Below are 19,422 nucleotides of genomic sequence, written 5' to 3' on the forward strand. Positions count from 1 at the left end.
CTGCCAGGTTCCCTTTTCGACCAAAAACCGAACACCAGGCAATTCTAGTTTGGATTTGTGATGGGTTGGATCACAGAAACCCCCTTGGGAGCTGCCACCAGGTGTGCAAAGACTACCTCTGCTCCTGTTTTCCCTGCCAGCTCAGGACTCCAGCACCCTGTCTTGCTGAGCCAGACACTCCTGTCTGCTCCAACACAGACCCAGGGTCTGAATCACTTGCCCCCAAGCTGCAAGTTTACCTGAAAACAGCTCACTGAAGTGTGCTTGTCTTTAGCACTCAGATGCCCAACTCCCAATGGAGTCTAAACCCAAATAAATCCGTTTTACCCTGCATAAAGCTTATGCAGGGCAAACTCATAAATTGTTCGCCCTCTATAACACTGATAGAGAGATATGCACAGCTGTTTGCTCCCCCAGGTATTAATACATACTCTGAGTAAATTACTAAATAAAAAGTGATTTTATTAAATACAGAAAATAGGATTTAAGTGGTTCCAAGTAGTAACAGACAGAACAAAGTAAGTCACCAAGCAAAATAAAATAAAATGCACAAATCTATGTCTAATCAAGCTAAATACAGATAATCTCACCCTCAGAGATGCTTCAGTAAGTTTTTCTCAGACTGGACACCTTCCAGGCCTGGGCACAATTCTTTCCCCTGGTACAGCTCTTGTTCCAGCTCAGGTGATAGCTAGGGGATTCTTCATGATGGCTCCTCTCTCCCCTTTGTTCTCTTCCACCCCTTTATATATCTTTTGCATAAATCGGGAACCCTTTGTCCCTCTGGGTTTCCACCCCCCCTCACTGGAAAAGTACCAGGTTAAAGATGGATTCCAGTTCAGGTGACATGATCACATGTCACTGCAAGACTTCATTACTCACTTGCCAGCACACACATATACAGGAAGACTCACAGGTAAACACAACCATCTGCAGACAATGGGAGTCATCAAGATTCCAAACCACCATTAATGGCCCACACTTTACATAATTACAATAGGCCCTCAGAGTTACATTTTATATTTCTAGTTTTAGATACAAGAGTGGTACATTTATACAAATCGGATGATCACACGCAGTAGATTATAAGCTTTGTAATGATACCTTACAAGAGACCTTTTGCATGAAGCATATTCCAGTTACGTTATATTCACTTTTTACCATATTTTTCTAAAACTATCCCAGTTACATTATATTCACTTATGTTTTTATAAAACCATATAGACTGCACAACGTCACAGGATTCATATCCTCAAACAATCAGACTGGTACAGGAGGCTTTTGGTAGAGGTATAATTTGTTTAAGGAAGAAGCGGAGGGCTATATTTCCTTAAGAAGCAAAGTAAATAGAGTGTGTGTGTGTGCATAAGGAGTAGCTGTGAGTAATATGCATTCACTGGAGAATCCATTCCATAGCTGGAGATACAGGCCTGATTTTCAGTTACTCTGTTCCTGTACTTGGGACAGGGACAGAAGCATATGCTTCCCCATCCTGGAGCCTGTTCAGCCCTGGTGCTAAGTTAGAGACGCTTTAGAGCTGCTCTCATTCAAGGCCTGCTTCTTTTGACCCCTTTGGAAGCAGATAGTAGCCATAGTGCAGTGCACTCCAATCTCATCCATTGGGGTCTGGAAGCAGTGCTGGAGCCTGGGTGCCAGTTCTACACAAGCTGGGAGGCCCTCTGTGCAGGGATTATTTTCAGGGATCTGTTTCTGGCCTCCTGCCAGAGAGGCATACTCAGGCTTAGCATAATTGAGAGTCAAGGTGTTTGGGATAAATTCTTATTGAAGGATCTCACTCCCTATGAGAGGCTAAACAACCTGCATGATTTAAGCCCAGGCCTGGAACCAAGACACCTCCGATTTAGTTGGGGATTGGTCCTGCTTTGAGCAGGGAGTTGGACTAGATGACTTCCAACCCTGATATTCTATGGAACTCTCTTAACCCCTTCAGCCTGCCTTTCTCCATCTCTAAAATGGGCATAAAAGTATGTATTTCATAGTGTTGTTGGTTATTTACATAATAGTATTTTGAAGATATACATTACTCTAAGTTCTAAGTATTGTTCATCTCTTTTTACACAACTCCTGTTCTGTGTGGGCTAACAGTGGAAGGGTATTGTAGATAATGTGCAGCTCCTCTTACTTATTAATAACATACTTAATAATAGTAGGAGATAGATGCTGGTAAATACTCAAGAAGGATTGTTAGAATAATTCTTCTCCTGAAGACGAGTAAACAAGTAATAGTTAAACAGAAAACCGAACTCATGAGATTACAACAAACAGTATTCACAGAAACTGAAAGAAAGGTAACAATCATGACTATTGTGATGAAATCTAGAGTGGCAGTAAACGATGCTATTTATTATCCAACTACTCTACTGTATATTTTTGCTGAAAGCACAAATAACAGGACATTTGTTATGGGTAGTTAAGTGCATTTATGAAACTGCACTTTCCAGAAGCAAAACAACTGTCTTTTACCTGCAGCATGTATACCCAGAAATGGAGAGTGGTACTTGATATTCAAAATACTGCAGTGCTACCAACAGTAAATATTTTCCTTAGGTCACTAGAAACTTTCCCATCTTCCCATCTATATAAGCTGATCCATTCAGCAAAAGTTCTGTCATGTTCATTATTGACACCCCTAAAATACAATAAGCACTTCTAGCTAAATTTATACAGAAACAACTTGCAACAAGTGGAGAAAGAAAATGAATGTTTGTTTAAATGTTAACCAGGCAATTACTTTTTTGCACAAATAATTCTCTAAAGCAACCTAATTGGGAAAGGCCACACCTGCCACATTTGGCTATGATATTGTACGATTGTGGTACTGATTTAGAGATGAAGTAGGAACACAAAAATGTTGCTATTTTTCTGCACACTGGGAGATGCAAATGTTAGATTGCAGCAAGCGTCAGTGAAGCCACTAGTCATCAATTAAGGAAACGCAGGAACCACTTATATTCAAAAACAGAAAGGGCCAGAATCTGATACCTTATTTACATTGAGTAGTATCTTACTCTCTGAGCAGCTTCATAGTAATCAATGGGACTAATTGCAGGGTAAAGTGTTACTCAATATTATAAGGGCATCAGAATGTAGTCCACAGAACATTTAAGACCATATCTTCCCAGGCTTTTCAATCATGTTTTCAACACAACTGAACTATCAAATAATGTTAGCAACCAATGTAGCAGCAGTTGGATCCATGCCTCAGATGCTCCGAGTTCACACTCCATAGCCATAGACAACTTTTTTATTTTTGGGGGGTGGGGAGAGGGGTGGAAAAGGGGACTAGAGTTTTGTCTATGTCCATGCACTCACTGTAGCCATGGAGTTGAAAGAGAGGTGGCTATAAGTCACCTTTTTGCACCCCTGATTCCAAGCCAGTCAGGGATAGGGTGACCAGATAGCAACTGTGAAAAAACGGGACAGGGGGCGGGGGTATATAAGAAAAGATCCCAAAAAACAGGACTGTCCATATAAAAATGGGACATCCGGTCACCCTAGTCAGGGACCAAAACAACCCTTAGTGTTTCTTGGAACAGCCTGAAGATGTTCTGAGTTAGGATAGCTGCAGATCTAATGGAACACCATACACTACTCCAACAGGCTCCCATGTGGCGGGGGAGAGCAGAAGATATAGAACCAGCTACACCAGGTTTGCGCCACTTGAGGATTCCCCTGTCAGAAGAAATTCTCAGCCTCCCCTTTAGTGCAGTTCTTCAGTTCCTTTGCATGTCACCACCATCCAAAGCAGATGCAAGAGGGCCCAAAGATTCAGCCCATTGAGATTAAAGTATGTTTAATAAACTAATATGAAAAAGTCCTGCTGAAAAAATCCAGTATAAATGGGTGGGCTTTGGAGTCAGATTCCATCTAGAAATTCATGTGCACAGCTCCCATTAAAGTCACTGAAAATTATTCACATCTCAGGGAGGAATTTGGACCTTTGACACAATTCCTTCTTTTTTTCTTTGGGAGTCAAACATTTTCAGTGGTAATAGAGAATATTATAGCCAGGGTAAATATAATGCAGTTGGGCACTAAAATGAATAACAGTCCCTGCTCAGTCTGCTGAAGGTTGGCAGATGTGACAGTTTCTTGTGGCTTGAAGAAAAAGAGCTATTTACTGCAAGTAGCACTGCAGCCTTGCTTGTATCACAAAAAGCAATCACCCTATAAAGGGGATTCATATGTGGGCAAGATCATCAGATGGTATGTATCAACATAGGAGCCACAAAACATCGAGCCCACAGTCTGTCTGTAGTTTGGATGTTTTGTTGTCTTTGGAATTAAGTGTAAATAATATTTCATTAGCTTCTCTGTATGTCATGTGCTTCACTATTAAAGGTGCTAAATTCCTGCCAGCCTCTGTCTGCAGGTTTTTGTCATTTCTAATTTAAAAAAGAATAAATAAAATTACTTGCCTTTACATGAAGGACCTTTTAACTGAACTAAATTGTATAATACACAATGCACATGAAAGTAATTTCAGTTAGCACTAATCATAAATTGTTACCATCTGATGGCTCTTTGGCCTACGCACAATTAGCTGTTTGGTCTCCAGCCGTTTTGCAATGGACTCCTGTTTACATCACAACAGGAACTAACTGGCCTCCTTATTGGTAATCTCAGCAGAGAGACAAATGATTGAATGGAGACAGAAATGAGCTACCCTCTTACACCTACTTACAGGGTTTGATCCAGTGCCCATGGAATTCAATGGAAAGGCTCCTGTTGATTTCACTGTATTGGATCATGTCCATAGTCCCTTGAGGTGAGGGTTGACAGACTGTAGTGAGCAGCATAAGGAAGCTTCCATCACCAATGCCTATGATGTATCTGTTTTGTGGATTAACAGAAGACTTTGATCATTCATCAATCCCAAGCATTAAACTCCCAAGCTTTAAATTCAATGAAAGTTTGCATAGGTACTTATATCCCTTCTTCCTCCTTTGTAATAGTAGTGGAGTGCCTCACAAATGTTAATGAATTCATTTTTTTCCCTCAGTCCTGTGAGATAGAGAAACATTCCTAAAATGGAGAACTGAGAAATTAACCTGTGGCTTGCATATTGACACAGGGAACGTTTATAGTGGAGATAGGATTTGAACCTGGATCTGTCTGGGTCCTGGTGCAGTGCCTTGATCACAAAATCATCCTTCCTCACTCTATAATGGAATTCAATTGGTGTTAGGTTAGGCATCCTTGAAAATCCCACTAGGTGTTTAGTTGCATTTTTAGGCAAAGAAAAAATGGCAAAAAAAGGGCATTTTTCAATGAAAAAACGTTTTTTTTTAAAACTTCAACCAGCTCCAACTGTGGCTAGTTAAATATTTTCCTTTGGGCATCAACCAGAGATGTTAAACTTCACATCCCCTCCTGAAAGCTCTTATGAGAGGCAGTTGCCACAGAATGACTGCTACATTCTATTCCAGAGGTGACAGTACTTCAGTGATTGGTACATGAACTCAATATATGTACCTGGCTGGCAAAGTGCTTCGGGTTCCTTTGGGATAAAAGGCACTATGTAAATGAAAAGTGGTGGCTTTGTGAATTAATTTGAACCTCTATTTCCCTCCTCCTCTTTTATGTAAGGACAGTTATCCTTTCCTTGTTTTCATTTTCTTCTGACACTGCATTTCTTCTGATCTGCTCTCCTCATTTAGTGAAAATGAAGAATGCTTTAAAATAACTGTTTGTTTACATTTTTGACTCAGAGTATAACACTGTTGGTGTAATCTCCAATGATTAAGTATTTATAGAATGCCAGCTGAACCCAAGGAAGGGGGCGGGGGAGATGCTTGGTTGTTGTTTTTGTGGTGGTGGTGATTGTTGTTATTTTTAATTTCTGTGGAATTGTTATGGTACTGTGCTATATCTCCCCAGGAACATAGTTGCAATGAGACAAACACTATTTATTTAATTATACGCCTATGAAATATTAGTAACTGCCTTCAAATGGTTATTTAGACACCTAAATAAGTGGTCTTGTCCTTAGAAATGCTAAGCACCCACACCTCCCAATGGGAGAGACTCTTTTCAAAGCTTCTTGTGAGGGATTTTGTCAAAGACTTTTGGAAAGTCCAAACAAACTATGCCAACTGGTTCTCATTTTCCTGCTATTTTCTTGTAGCAGTCAAAGAATTCCAGTAGATGAAAGACCTGATTTTCCTTTATGGAAGCTGTGCTGATTTGTCTTATCACATAATGTCTTATAATGTTTAAATGTTGTTTCAACCAGTTTATCTGGTACTGAAGCAGGGCTTTCAGGTTTGTGTTTCCTAGGGTTGCCCTTAGTTGACTTTAATGAAGTTACACTGGGAATGAATCTGGCCTGTTGAATTTAGAAAACTAGAAGGTAAGACAAAGATCAACATCACAGATGGGCTGTCATTTAAATCCTTTTCTACATTAAAGAAGTTAATACTGGTATAAAACCAGTGCATATCCCCATGCCACAGATTTGATACACTGTATCATGGCAAAATTATTTTCATTAATGTTTTGATGCTGCTGATTGACATGATTCATCATGTCAAACATCTGCCTGCTAATGGTTCCATTCTGCTATTTGACATGAGGCATCATGTCACTGTTTTGCACCTCAAAGCAAATGCTAAGAACCATTTAATGGAACGGAAATGATTGTGTCAAAAAACAATGCTGAATATGCAATAACTGAATATTTGAGCATTTTGGCATCTTGCAAGATAGTACATGTGTTTTACTTTCTTCTAGCCTCCTGCATGCTTGATATAGAAATCACTAAATTACTGAGCTAAAATAGATCTTCCTTTGGTATAGTAAATTATATCATATTTTTTAGTTTGGTCCAGTTCTGCTTCGAGAACCAGAATATGTTCTTCACAAACCTAGCAATCTATAGACACTGTATAAAGACTGTGATCCTACTTAAGATTGAATGTAGATAAGTACTATTTTTATAAGCTTTTATATAAAGTCCCCATTACCAGGGCATCTGAGTGCACGTTACATAGGATAGAATGGTACTAAACAACATCTTGCCTAAAGCAGGGAATATTTCATAACCCTTTGCAGTAACCAACACAGCCTCCTTATGAGGATCTGGAAGGATAGATAGCAGCTAGTAGCCCAAGTGGTAGCAGACTTAGTGCCAGTAGATTAAGCAGTTAGTGGAATGCCTGAACAAAGATATCTTACACTTCACTGCAAAAATGTCCAGGCTGGGGTCAGGCATATATCCAGCAGCACTGAACTTCGGAAGCTGGTACTCCTTAATCCATTGCATTTAGATCCAATGAACTTCACTGTTGGGACAGATAGCCAAGACATTCATTCTTAGTACAGTTGTCATAGAGGGGCCATGAGATTTTTTTTCCAGATTAATGGGGCCTAGATTATTTAGGGATTTGTAAATAGTAATCAGCACCTTAAATTTCACCCAGTCATGAACTGGTAGCCTAAGCAGAGTATAGAGGGTAGGTATTATTCACTCTCATCTTATTTGAAAGGTGGGGAGCTGCATTCTGCCCTAGCTGAAACTTCTGATTGGTCTTCAAGGTTAGCACCCAGTAGAACCCCTTTCATGGAATGTAGAAAGTGTGAAAACTACTTGGGGGTGGGGCAGAGGGGTATTAAGTGTTCTATGACAAACAAATGAACTATTCTTAAGTATTTTAAACATATATATAACTCCCTCAAGCCTGTAGGTCACTGATGTCCAAAATAAAAGTCAAATCTCATTTGAGAAAATTTCCATGATACCTATGAACCAGGATCTGAGTATGGTGACCCCAGTCCTGAAAACACTTTTATGCACATGCTAACTTTTGTCCATGTGAATAGTCCCATTGCAGACAAGTGATAAGAACTGAATGGGACTACTCATGCATAAATGTAAGCACATATGTAAGGGTTTCCAGCATCTGGGACATTATCATTTATGGGCACAGCAAAGAACAATAACTCAGTGCATCTCAGTTACTACTTACCTTGTTCTCTGTCTGGCAGATACATCTCTGGCCTGACAACTCCTGTTCAGTTGGAGGGAGTCTCACTCATCCTGGATTCATTTTCAGGCAGTTTTAAAAGTCTCTCCTCTAGTCCCAAAGGATTTTAGAGTGTGTTATACTGAGACATTTAAAAAAATCCCACCCCTGCTCCCCAACATCACTCACAACAAATTATTCCAACACTTCTGGAGGAGCCTCGGTACACATGACTATGAAACTAAAAGAAACCCTTCCAAGTTGCCCCTCTTCTGCTCCCCCCCAAAAAACCCCAAAGAATAACAAGTGCAATTAGAACAAAGGTTAATGTAAAAAGAAAATGCAGTAAAGCAAATAATCTACAATGAAACCTAGACTAAGGGACACATTCATCTGGCTACCTTATGCCTCACACTACTTTGAAGTATTCTAAAGGCTTCCAGTGCAATTTAGCTTCACTTATTTAAAGATCGCTTGTCCCACTTCTACTAGGCAACCAATTTTTGATGGCCCACCAAGGTGGTGAATTATGAGGTTTCTCTTCACTTTTGCAGAAAGAGAGAGAGAAGCAATGCTCTCATCTGAACTGGTTGCCAGTGGGAACAGAGGGAAATGAGCTCATTGCAGGATGGGGCCCAAACTTTTCAGGGGAGTCACGGTAAAAGTACTTTGCTAAGATAGTACATCCTTGGACCTCCCTTTAAGAAATCACCTTCATGCAAAAGGCAGACAGCACCCAGCACCTGACTACCAAGGTGCAGCCCCACTGCTAGTTTCCCTCTGCAGATAGTGGGCAGGACTCCTTCCAGCTAGCTCCAATCCTCCTCCAGATGCCACTGCCATCCTCTGGTGGTGTCTCTTAGGCTTCCGCGGCTGCAAAAGTACCCAGCATCTAACAGGACCACAAACTGAAGAGGGGGCCGGTCACACTCTCCGACGACACGCCCCCTTTCTGGTCCACTCAGCTTCCAGCCCAGCTGTCCAGAAGCAAACTTGGATCCAATCCGGAGACAGCCGGGCGGAGTTTCGGGACTTTGGTTCCTTCTCCCCCTCCTGCTCTGGGCGCTGGCCATTGGCAGAGCCTGGGGCTGCTCATTGTGTGTATGGTAATAAGCGGCTGCGGCGCTGTGCCCCACTCCGCCTCCCCGGGGCTGCGCCGCTGCTGCCATCGACGCTATGCGCCCAGCTCCGCCGCTGCCCCAGCTGCCCCGCCGCCGGGCTCCTATATAAGTGTTGGAGCGGGACCCAGGGGGCTCCTGAAGATGAGGGCTCCGCCGCCTCCGTCCTCTCTGCAGAGCTCAGCGCATCTGGCCGGCCGCCTGCCAGGGGAGAGCACAGCCCAGCGCCCCGCAGCAGCGGCAGGGGGCCGCGCAGGGCAGCGGCGCAGGGAGTAACTGCATAGCGCTGGCGGCTCCCCTGCCCCCGCGGCCGCTGCCATGAGTTGCTCCGACGTGGTGATGCACCATTCCCAGGCGGCGTGTGGGGCGCCCCAGTATCTGCCAAGCCCGGTGGCGGCAGCCGCGTATTGCCCCCTTCCTGCGCCCAGCCAGCAGGTGAGCCGCCGGTCTCCACGGGGGCTCGGGCCGAGCGAAGGGAGGGGAGCGTTCACCCGGGCGTGGGGCGGGAAGCGCAGGCGAGGTGCGGGTGGGACTCCCTCCGGCCAGAGAAGCAGGAGCTGGGGTGCTGCGGGATCTCTCCGTCCGAGCAACAGCGCTGGGGGAATGCAACCAAAGTAGGGTGGCCAGATGTCATGATTTTATAGGGACAGCCCTGAATTTGGGGCTTTGTCTTATATAGACGTCTATGACCCCCACACCCTTCCCGATTTTCCACACTTGCTGTCCGGTCACCCTAAACCAACGGCAGGTTGAGAGGGGCACTCCCTGCTCGGGCACTGTCAGTGCACCTCACTCGGGACATCCTTGCATAGCCCCACCTGCCTGAAGGGGCCGAGGCAAAGCAGCGCCCCTACAGCTGTGTGTATAGATCATGCCTGGGGCTGTGTCCCTGCACGAGGTGCTGGTGTATGGAGGGGTTCTCCCTGCCCCGCGTGTGCCTGTGTCCTGGCCCTGGCTGGTCAGATCGTGAGTGGCACCGCGTAGCTGCCAGGCTGGTCTCTGCAGTCCCGTGCGCGCCCACTCCCTGTGTTATTCCTCTGGAGTTAGTTTCCCTAGCGCGGGGCAGCTAGCAAAGGACCAGCCCCTCAGCCGGCCAGGGAGCGCGGCTGTGTGCGCGGCTGGGCTGGGCTGACTCTGGGATGGGCGCTGAGAGATGAGCGAGCGGGGTCTGCCATCCCCGCAGCGGACAGCTCTCCAAGCCCCGGGGGGTGGGAGTGGGGGGCGCTTCCCCACATCCTGCTGTCAGTTCACTGAGGGGAAGTTGCCAACCTGCGATGACAACCAGGAGAGAAGAAGCGGCAGGGACCAGGCTCCTGGGGTGAGTTTCCATCTGATCCCGGGGCTTGGGCTTGGGCTGAGTCCGGGGGGACGGAGGCCGGGTTGCGGACGGAGACCTTGTGCTGATAGTGGACACATCGGGGCAATCTGGAAAGGAAAGGGAATCGCTCCGGGTTGGCGAGAGAATCTCAGCAGGCGGCCCGGGCTTTGAGGGCAAGAGTGAGTTAGCTGGCAGTTTTTCACCAGTCCCGGGGAATGCACTTGGCACTCATAGATATCAACGTGTGAAATATACATAACAAGCAAGCAATATCTCGGGTGTAACATTTGGGGGCGGGGGGCGAAGTAGGTGCAGCGCTTAATTTGTAATGAAAGAGGTGCCTGGGCTCAAGCAAAACAATTTTTCTTTTTACTTTCATCACTGAGGGGGCAAGCCCAGAGGTGTCTGGGCTCAGCCCTGGCAAATCCTGACACAAATTAAGCACTGGGCAGGTGTGTTTCAAAGAGACCTCTCTTAGGAGCTAGTGAGGCGGTTTTTTAAGCCTGAAAAGTTGTTTCATTTTAAAGAGGGGAGGAAGCCAATCTTTACCCCCTGTTCTCGTTTCCAGGCACACCCTAGTAACCCCCATCCCACATAAAGTCTGCTGCTTTAAATAAAGTATTTTGTGTATTAATGTTAATGGCTACTTGCATTTGATAGTTGTCAAATCTACACTGTTATCACAACCACCACATATACTATATATACTCAGCCACCTTATGCAGATACATAGCTGAAGATGTCTTAGGGATAAGACAGACTATTTCATATGAAGCATCCTGTTTTCTAAATATGTATTTTGCTTACAAAAAGGCATGTCATTGTATGCCCACCTAGTTTTACTTTGCAGTGCAACTTTCAACTGGTGTAGATGTTAAAGTCTATAAAATGTTAGTGGGGAGGGGAAGGGGAATTTTTGAACAAAACCTTGCTCTTTTGGAATATCAGCTAAAACAATTTTACACTTGAACTTGGTGATCTGAATCAGGAAATTCTTATCGGGCTGACAGCATTTTTAGACTATGCAGTGCGTGGGTGAAGTGGGACTAATATTGACTTGGCCCTAATGTAGTCATCTGAGAATACATTTTTTGGTTGTTGCTGCATTCCATAAGGTTTTATCATTATTATCCATGAAGATTGTTTTCTCCGTACATGGGAAGTGACCCCTAATATCAACTTGCCTGGGAGACACAAATATGGACAAAAACATTAAAATTCCTACTGAATGTTATTGTTTCCTTTTTATTCATTGTTGTGTGCGTGAGAGAGAGTTTTTGCATAAATGATACAAAAGCTGACTTTTCCAGGTTGCTCGTGTTGTTCACGGGCAATAGGAAAGTTTGGTGTTTTTATCCACTGCAACATGTTTTCAAATTGATTTTTCAAATCTAGGTCAGAGCCTGCAGAATGGAAGGCTCTAATTTGTCTGGGAATTTTAGTTTTTAAATTTTTTCTTGGTGTCCATAAGCATACTTGTTAACTTTAAAAATATATAGTGAAAATAAAAATGCTCCATTTGACTGGAAGACCTAAAAGCATAAAATTAGGGTTGAAAATGAAGTTTTAGGTTTTGTCTGATCTGGTTACATTGTTCTTAGGCTTTTGGTATAATGTACACAGTACTTTTTGTAAGGAAATACATTAAACAGTCATTAGCTTTAACTAAACTACAGTTTGATGTGGCTATTCCTGCTGCTTCACACTTTAGATTGTGATTGTCTTCACATGATAGAGAGAAAAATGAGCTTTCATTCTGCGTTTAAGGATATCCGAGGTTTTAAATATGAGTATGATGTTTGCTCATCCACTATAAGTTCCACCAAGTATAAAATGTCCCAGAAGCACCACAGTGAAAGTTTAGTTGCTAGTAAACTTATTTTATTAATAAAGAGAATTGTTGTTGGGTCAAGTTATTTTACTGTTTAACAATAAAAGGGATTGTGTTAAATATACAAGATGAGAGAGCATAGAGTTGAACCAATACAATGTATTGGTTACTTCAAATTAAAAAAATGCTGTTATTACAAAAGTCACATCAATGATTTGTTTTTAATCAGTTCATCCCATTTGCACCAGCTATCTTAAATAGTTCACACTGCTTCTGTTGGAATAAGAGGGTTCCTTATGAACTGTTGAAATTCAGCTGTAAGACTAGAAAGTAGAGCAGTTCTATAGCTCACTGAACCGGGAATTTAGGACATTCTAACAGCTGTGAAGTTTGGAGCAGTTTATAAATTTATGTTGTAGTGCCCTGAAATCCATCACTTAAAAATAAAACACAAAAACTAAATAATAGGTTCCTCTTCCATCTGTTCAATCACAATGGAATAAATTGTTGTTCAGACAGTATTCCACACTGCACAAAACACACGGGTTTCTTCAAAATTAGATTGCCAGGGATATTCACCCAATCAAGCAATTTGATTGCCTGACACTCCTTAATGCTTTATAAATGTAACTATCACTGGGTTTTTATTCCTCTTTTTGTGTTCACCATGTAATGGTCTTCTAAGTGCTTGGTAAAGATATGAACTATTTTAAAGAATTTCTTCTTTACCAGAATTAAGAGTCTTTTTTTCAAAAAGTGCATTAATGGAACATCTTAAAAACAAATCTCTGTATCAGAGCTAATGAGTTGGAGCTCATCCTTGACATTTCCAAGAACTCGACCTTACCTTTTCCAATGTCATTACACAACTGTTGTTGTGTTTTGGTACTCAATTGGAAAAAAATAAATGTAATGATAAAGAAGACTAATCTGTAGTGGATTCCTTTTGGCCTTGGAGTTTCAGATTCTTTACAGGGATTTGGTGGTGTGTTCCTTTCGCTGAAGTTTAGGCATCTTGAAGGATTTTTTGTGTTGGATACAAATGTTTCTATGCTTGCTTTTGCTATCTGGGTTGCATCTTTTAATAGAACTAGCTGGTTCTTCAGCTAGAGGACCTAATCTGTTTTACACAAGCTGAAGATCTAGCCCATAATAACTATTTGGAAAGATAACCCTCACTTATTTTTATTGGTACTATATAGGTGTGTTGGCAAGTGTGATTTTTGGCATGCAACTAACTGTTATCACATCAGTCCTGTGAAAGGATTTTGAAGATAATTTTTTAAAAATGGGATAAGAATGCAATGGCATCTTCTTTTAAAGTAATCACATGATTTAAAATTATGGAATATCAAATACTTGTTGCATGCAGAAGTGAAGTCTTGGGTAGATTTTTTTTTTTTAAATAAATGATTCATCACTCCTTTAAGAGTAACCCCTCTGCCCCTTTATTTCTATATCTGTAATTCTGCGCACCCTAAAATCAATGCAGAATTTCTGGAGCCTTGGCTTTTCACAATTCTGTAGCCAAAAAAAAAAATCCCTTAATGGCAAACTAATTTAGCATGGGATTTTAAAAGAGTTTAAGGGGATTAGGACCCAACACCCGTTAACATTCAGTGGGAGTTGGGTCTTAACACTCTTGGGTTTTATTTTTTTATATCACCTAGATCTATAGGAATGCTGAAGTCCAGGGCATCTGTCCAAGAAAATAGATGGGATATGCATGTGTGCACGCAAGCACACACAAAGTGCCAGGTTGGACAAGTGAAAATGAGGCGCAACCCTCGATTAAGCATTTGCCTGCGTATTGAGTTTTCCTTTTTTCCTCCTGCCAAAGTACTAAAGAGTTGAAAAGTACACTGTACCTGTATATGTGTGACAGTGTTATACTAGGGATATACTGCTCCTATTGATTTGCAGTCAGGACCCATGCTTATAGAATTCCACAATATTCAAGATATTAAAATCTGTCTTCTAATTTTTATCAAAATGCTTCCTCAGGATCTGATTCAAGTCCAACGGGAGCCTTTCCATTAACTTCATTGAGCTTTTGATCAACCCATAAGGCTCATCTTTAAAAGCATCCTTCAAGTTCATATTATAGATATAGTTGGCCAAATCCTGCCATAATTTACACCCCATGCAATCCCATTAACATCAGTATATATGGGCTGGCATGCTGTATTCCTGCTATTCTTGCTAGTATGAATTTCTTGCCAAGTCTACTATAAATAATTATACTTATCAAATATATGCCCCCTCTTATTCTCATCCTCTCACTTGGTGGTTTGTTTCTCTTCCACTCGCTTTCCTGAGATTGCCAACCAGGGGGACAATAGTTGAGTGGGCCATGACTGGTTTATATTGGAACAGGAGTGAGATCTAAATTTGTAGCCTCTCCATTTCACATGGGCCACCAACATATGGTCAGATGATACCTACATCCATTCATTCCATCTCAAACCAGATTTAAGATAGTGACCTAAAGAAGAGAGGCTCAGTATCCCATTACCAATCTGCTGACCCACCCAGTGTCCCTGTGGAAACTTTATTAACCCCAAGTATATATTGTTTAATTCAGGTAGCTACATCTTTCCATAGAAATAGTTTATTAAACTATATGGCCACCAGCCCAACACACTGTTTAACAAAGGGTCATTTTAACTGTGCCATCCTCAGTTTCCTTTCCTCTGCACTGTAACTGATAATCCAAAGGTTCAGGTGAAAAAATTACACTAACTTTGCTGTGCAGAACTATTTTGCATATGCTCATCTCCTTAGTTATTCATTTGTAATTATAACAATTAGCACTTTATATTTTCAAAGTACCCTGCAAATACTAACTTGTAGCCTGGAGCTGCATTAAGGAATTTAGCTAGCTAGCATCTGATTATTTAAGAATGTTTCTTTTTCCTTTTTTGTTAAATGCTTTCTAATTTATGTAGAGGAACCTCTTTTACACAGAGTTGTGCCACAGTTTGCTACTAAAATTCCTTTTTGGTGGCTTTTACTAGAGTGACAGGCTTTTTCTTTCGAGGGGGTTATGTGCTGTTTTCTCAGCCTTGTTGCACAAGATTTTCTATCCATTTACACCAGTGGAAAGTTTAGCCATTTCAGTTTGATTTCTTGATCAGTGTATATATTTATCCAAAACTCTGAATGCTTATCCAACCTGAACCTTCATACTTTTAAGGCTCACTTGTCCCTAATGATTTGCTATAGACTTTTTTTTTAATTAGGCATAATAGGATCTAAAAATAAAGAACCCTATTTTTTCCCCCTGAAGGATGGGCCTGCTTGTGAATAGATGTCAAAAATAATGGTGGCTTTTGGTTTATTCAGCCTACTTTGTAAGGCTGTACTTGTCCAGAGATCCAATGGCACATGAACATGATTTGACCCACTACCTTAAATGCCATGCTGGATTCCTTGTCTATGACCTAATCTTAATAGCAGGCTGCCGCAGAGACTGAATTCCCTTATTGGACATCCTTGTTCCTTGTGTGCTAAACTGAGCTTTAATTCTACCTTCTAGCCCGTAGGTTTCCAGAGACTATAAAGCTTCAAAACAGATAGGAAGGCTTACAAGCTAGAGGTGGTAGGGAAATGGAAAGGAGGATGTCATGACTAGTACATGAGCATATCAGAGACCTGGACATAATTGGGAAGTGTGTTGTGTGGGATGGGATCTGATACATATTACTCCACATACAATGCCATATTTTTGGCTCTATCTAAAAGAGAAGACTAGCAGTGTTAGACTTCACTGATGATATTGTGCAATCTGCAGCTGCTTAAATATACGGCAGAACTGATGGTATGACAAATGTGCAAGTGAAACTGTTAGCACAGATTGTGGTTATCAGCAGCTGAACCAACACAAGCAAAAATATGGGTAGACAAATTCAGCCAATGGTCAAGAATCTTGTATATATTTCAAATAGCACAGATGCAAACATAAATGCTCACAAAGAGATCTCTACTCACATCCAAAGAAGCAGCTCACCAGTTATCAGGCAGGTGGAGAAGTTTAAAGGGGAAGAGAACAACTTGATTTCTGTTAAAGGAAATATCCTCTGAGAAGGGAGATATTATGTCACCATTAAGTGATCTCATTAGAGATTCTTATTCAATAGAATGCTGTATTTAGTGAAGAGAGGATTGACTGTAACTGGCATTTTGGTTGTCAGAGCTTTCCACTTGTGGTATAAAATTGCATATGTCTTTTAAAAAACAACAACCTGTTCAATAGTCTTTCCATAATAGTAAACAGAATCATTCATAGATCCTGAAAATTTTATTTTAACATAGAGCTCTTATTCTTATCTTTGCAAGAGTCGTCAATTGTGACTGTCAATCATTTCACATTATTCTGTGCCCAAAAGCTTACACTTGTCAATAATCAGCACTACTGACTTAAAAAGAGAGGAAAAATACCAAAGATTCAGTGTTTTCTAAAACCAATCAAACAACTGCTTAGAATAACTTGTAATTCCTCTCGTGGACTAGAGGAGGTTGGGGAGAGAGGAAGATTGAAATGGAAAATAAATCAGATTCATAGACTGTGGTAAGCAGAACATTCCTGCACAAAGAAGCAACTCTAGAGATAAGTTTTAATTTCCTGAACTCCAGTCTCTTTATGGGAACATTGAAAGACTTCCTTCCGGATACCTAAGTCAATCCAGGGGCTATATTAAACAGTGTGTGTCTAAATAATTGTGTGCATGCATATGTATTCATACCTTTGCAGTGTAAATATATGTGGTATATCCATGATATATATCAACTTCTACATTGCTCTATACATAAGGTCTGGCATTTGGCCTGGGGCACTGGTAGTCAATTTTTTTTTGTCAAAGTCCAAATGCCGTGATCAAGGTATAGTCGAAGTCCAGACTCCAGAGAAAATAATAATAATAAAAAAACTCAATAGTGATGATAATAATAAGCAAATAAAAAGATTTCAGGGTCCATTCAAAAGTATCTGGTGGTATGGATTTGGCCTGCAGTCTCCCTCTTGACTATTCCTGGCCTAGGGTCTGATATAGACCCTAATATATCAATATCTGTTAGACATCTATAAAACTTTTTCTTTTGATTTAAAACAGAAACAACAATACAAACTCTCACACTTCTGGCCTGGTTTTTAATGAGAACTGGGGTTTGTCTGTACATCTAGAGTATGTGTAATGTTATGGCACTCTCACTTATATGAAGTACAAGATATATATTATATATTGTAAATTCTATAACCCCATATAGTGTATTAAGGCCTGATCCTTCAGTGCTTGCTTAGACAAAAATATAACTTCATTGGAAGAATTGAGTAAGAATTGCAAGATCGGACATTAGGAGAACATCATTTTATGAAATTTCATGTTAATACAATTTTTAAAAACATATTAATAACATATACTATGTTCTCATCACCCCAAACTCCTCCATTCAAAAAAAATTGCCTGACATAATTTAATACACAGCTAGCTAGCTATGTTTTCACTTCTAAAGTAAAGCTGTTCACTTTTAAAGTGAAACCATTCAGAGTTTTGCTATTCTCCTCTGCGCATTTGTCTTTCCTCCCCCAGTTTGTGTGGATGTGGAAGGGGCTTGGTATAAAATGTGAGCTCCTCTAACCATATGTCTAAATAAACAATATTCCACAAAGCAATTGCTCAGTGACACTTGCCCTCTATTAGCTTGAACTGAATTTCCAAAAGTCATTTAGGATCTTCTGAATCACAAATAAAATAAAGTGACCTATGGTTATTATATCCATCACAGAATTTCATGTAACATCATCAGAATTCGAATGATTACTTCATTGTTGCAGTGTTCAGTCAACTAAACTATTACCTTAATAGTACAATCCAAGACTAGGTTCTGCAGTATGTTGACTCTCTATTAAAATCGTGGACGTCAAGCTTATAGACTTGTTAGGTCCATTTGCAGTATTTGGATTATGATGATTGTAGTGAATTGATTTAAATAACATGCATTTTCTAGTAATCACTTATAAGTAATACTTGTGTTTCTACTTCATTTCACAGTAATTAAACGCTGTCTTTTTAAATATCCCAACTGTAACTGATTCTGTAATTTGCCAGATTGCAATAGAGTTTCCGATTATATAAAATATTAAAATCAATTTAGTATGCGCTTCTGTAGAAGGAAGTTAATAAACTATCTAGGAACCAAAATTTGTTATATAAATAATACATTTGTAGGAAAAGGTAAGAGCCATAACCATGAGGGGATATTGATGGCGCTAAAATGTTGCCAAGCAAATCATAATAGACGGGTCAAGCTCTACTTTTTAAAAGAAGCTACTGAGTACTGATGCATGTGTACCTTAGTCATGTCTGTGTTGCTGAATCTTGTCTGTGTGTAGAGGTGGTTGTTTAAATGGCTGGCTGGCTGCGAGCTGTTGCTGCTGCAGCCTATTGGTTGGGATGAGCTTGCTTTTTGTGAAAACTGTTGTCAAGTGGAACATCTGAAAAATATGTTCCATGCAAAATTGATTTTCACACACATTTATTTTGACATTTTGGTTTGATTTGAGGGAGCAAAGAGTTGGGCATAGTTGTTCACAGGCTTCTGACTTTTTTTTTCGTTAAAGTTTCTATATATATTGTTTGGGGGTTTGTCAATGTTTTTTTTTTCTTCCAAAATTATGTTTAATTATTTCTGACTTGACTGTTGTTGCTACCCCCATTTCCCCCCCCCCCTTTTTTTTTTTACTAATTGTTATGTAATAGGAAAAATGCAACACAGGCTTAAGTGAGGGAGGAAAACAGTTTTTTTTCCCTACTATCAGTGGCATTACTTTGTGCTATGAAACTTCTCAAAAAGGGTCAGATTCTGCCACTTTTATTTATGTGTAGTAGTACGTCACTCTGTAAATGGTCTATGAATTGATCTCAGGGGCCAAAAGAGTTATGAACTCTGTCACTGTGGAACATTAAAACAGTAATACATAGGGTTCAGGGTTTTTCTATAGAGGTCCTGGTTTACTCGGTTTCTTGGCAAACACCCAGAAGCATTAATTCTAAAGTTGAGAGTTTATTGATCAAACAACTCCCCACCCCCCAAAAAATTAAAACAAACATTTATATTGAAACTGAAATTGAGTGATTACGCAAAACAAACTTAATCAAAATCTACTAAAAT

General features: G+C 40.7%; 1 protein-coding gene and 1 long non-coding RNA gene across 6 annotated transcripts in view; one reads left to right on the forward strand and one right to left on the reverse strand.

The window, feature by feature from the left end:
- Nucleotides 1-308: 308 nt before the first annotated feature.
- Nucleotides 309-8,849, reverse strand: LOC128830578 (uncharacterized). 2 transcript variants are annotated; one of them, XR_008443609.1, is made up of 4 exons: nt 8,698-8,849; nt 7,989-8,096; nt 7,198-7,304; nt 309-4,854 (listed from the first exon to the last, which is right to left on the reverse strand). It is a non-coding gene; the product is annotated as an uncharacterized LOC128830578 (long non-coding RNA). The 2 variants fall into 2 exon arrangements; XR_008443610.1 differs by lacking the exon at nt 7,198-7,304.
- A 232-nt stretch (nt 8,850-9,081) lies between these two features.
- Nucleotides 9,082-19,422, forward strand: part of VGLL3 (vestigial like family member 3) — a 34,540-nt gene continuing 24,199 nt past the window's right edge. For 3 of the 4 annotated variants that reach the window (XM_054046868.1, XM_054046877.1, XM_054046887.1), the window contains exon 1: nt 9,082-9,538. In XM_054046868.1, coding sequence (XP_053902843.1) covers nt 9,422-9,538 — 117 coding nt within the window. In that variant the 5' untranslated portion in view covers nt 9,082-9,421. Of the gene's footprint in view, nt 9,539-10,256; nt 10,422-19,422 lie in introns of those variants that run through there. The other variant, XM_054046859.1, reaches the window with a different exon arrangement.

The sequence above is a fragment of the Malaclemys terrapin genome, chromosome 1 (genome assembly GCF_027887155.1).
Source record: "Malaclemys terrapin pileata isolate rMalTer1 chromosome 1, rMalTer1.hap1, whole genome shotgun sequence".
Classification (NCBI taxonomy): Eukaryota; Metazoa; Chordata; order Testudines; family Emydidae; genus Malaclemys; species Malaclemys terrapin.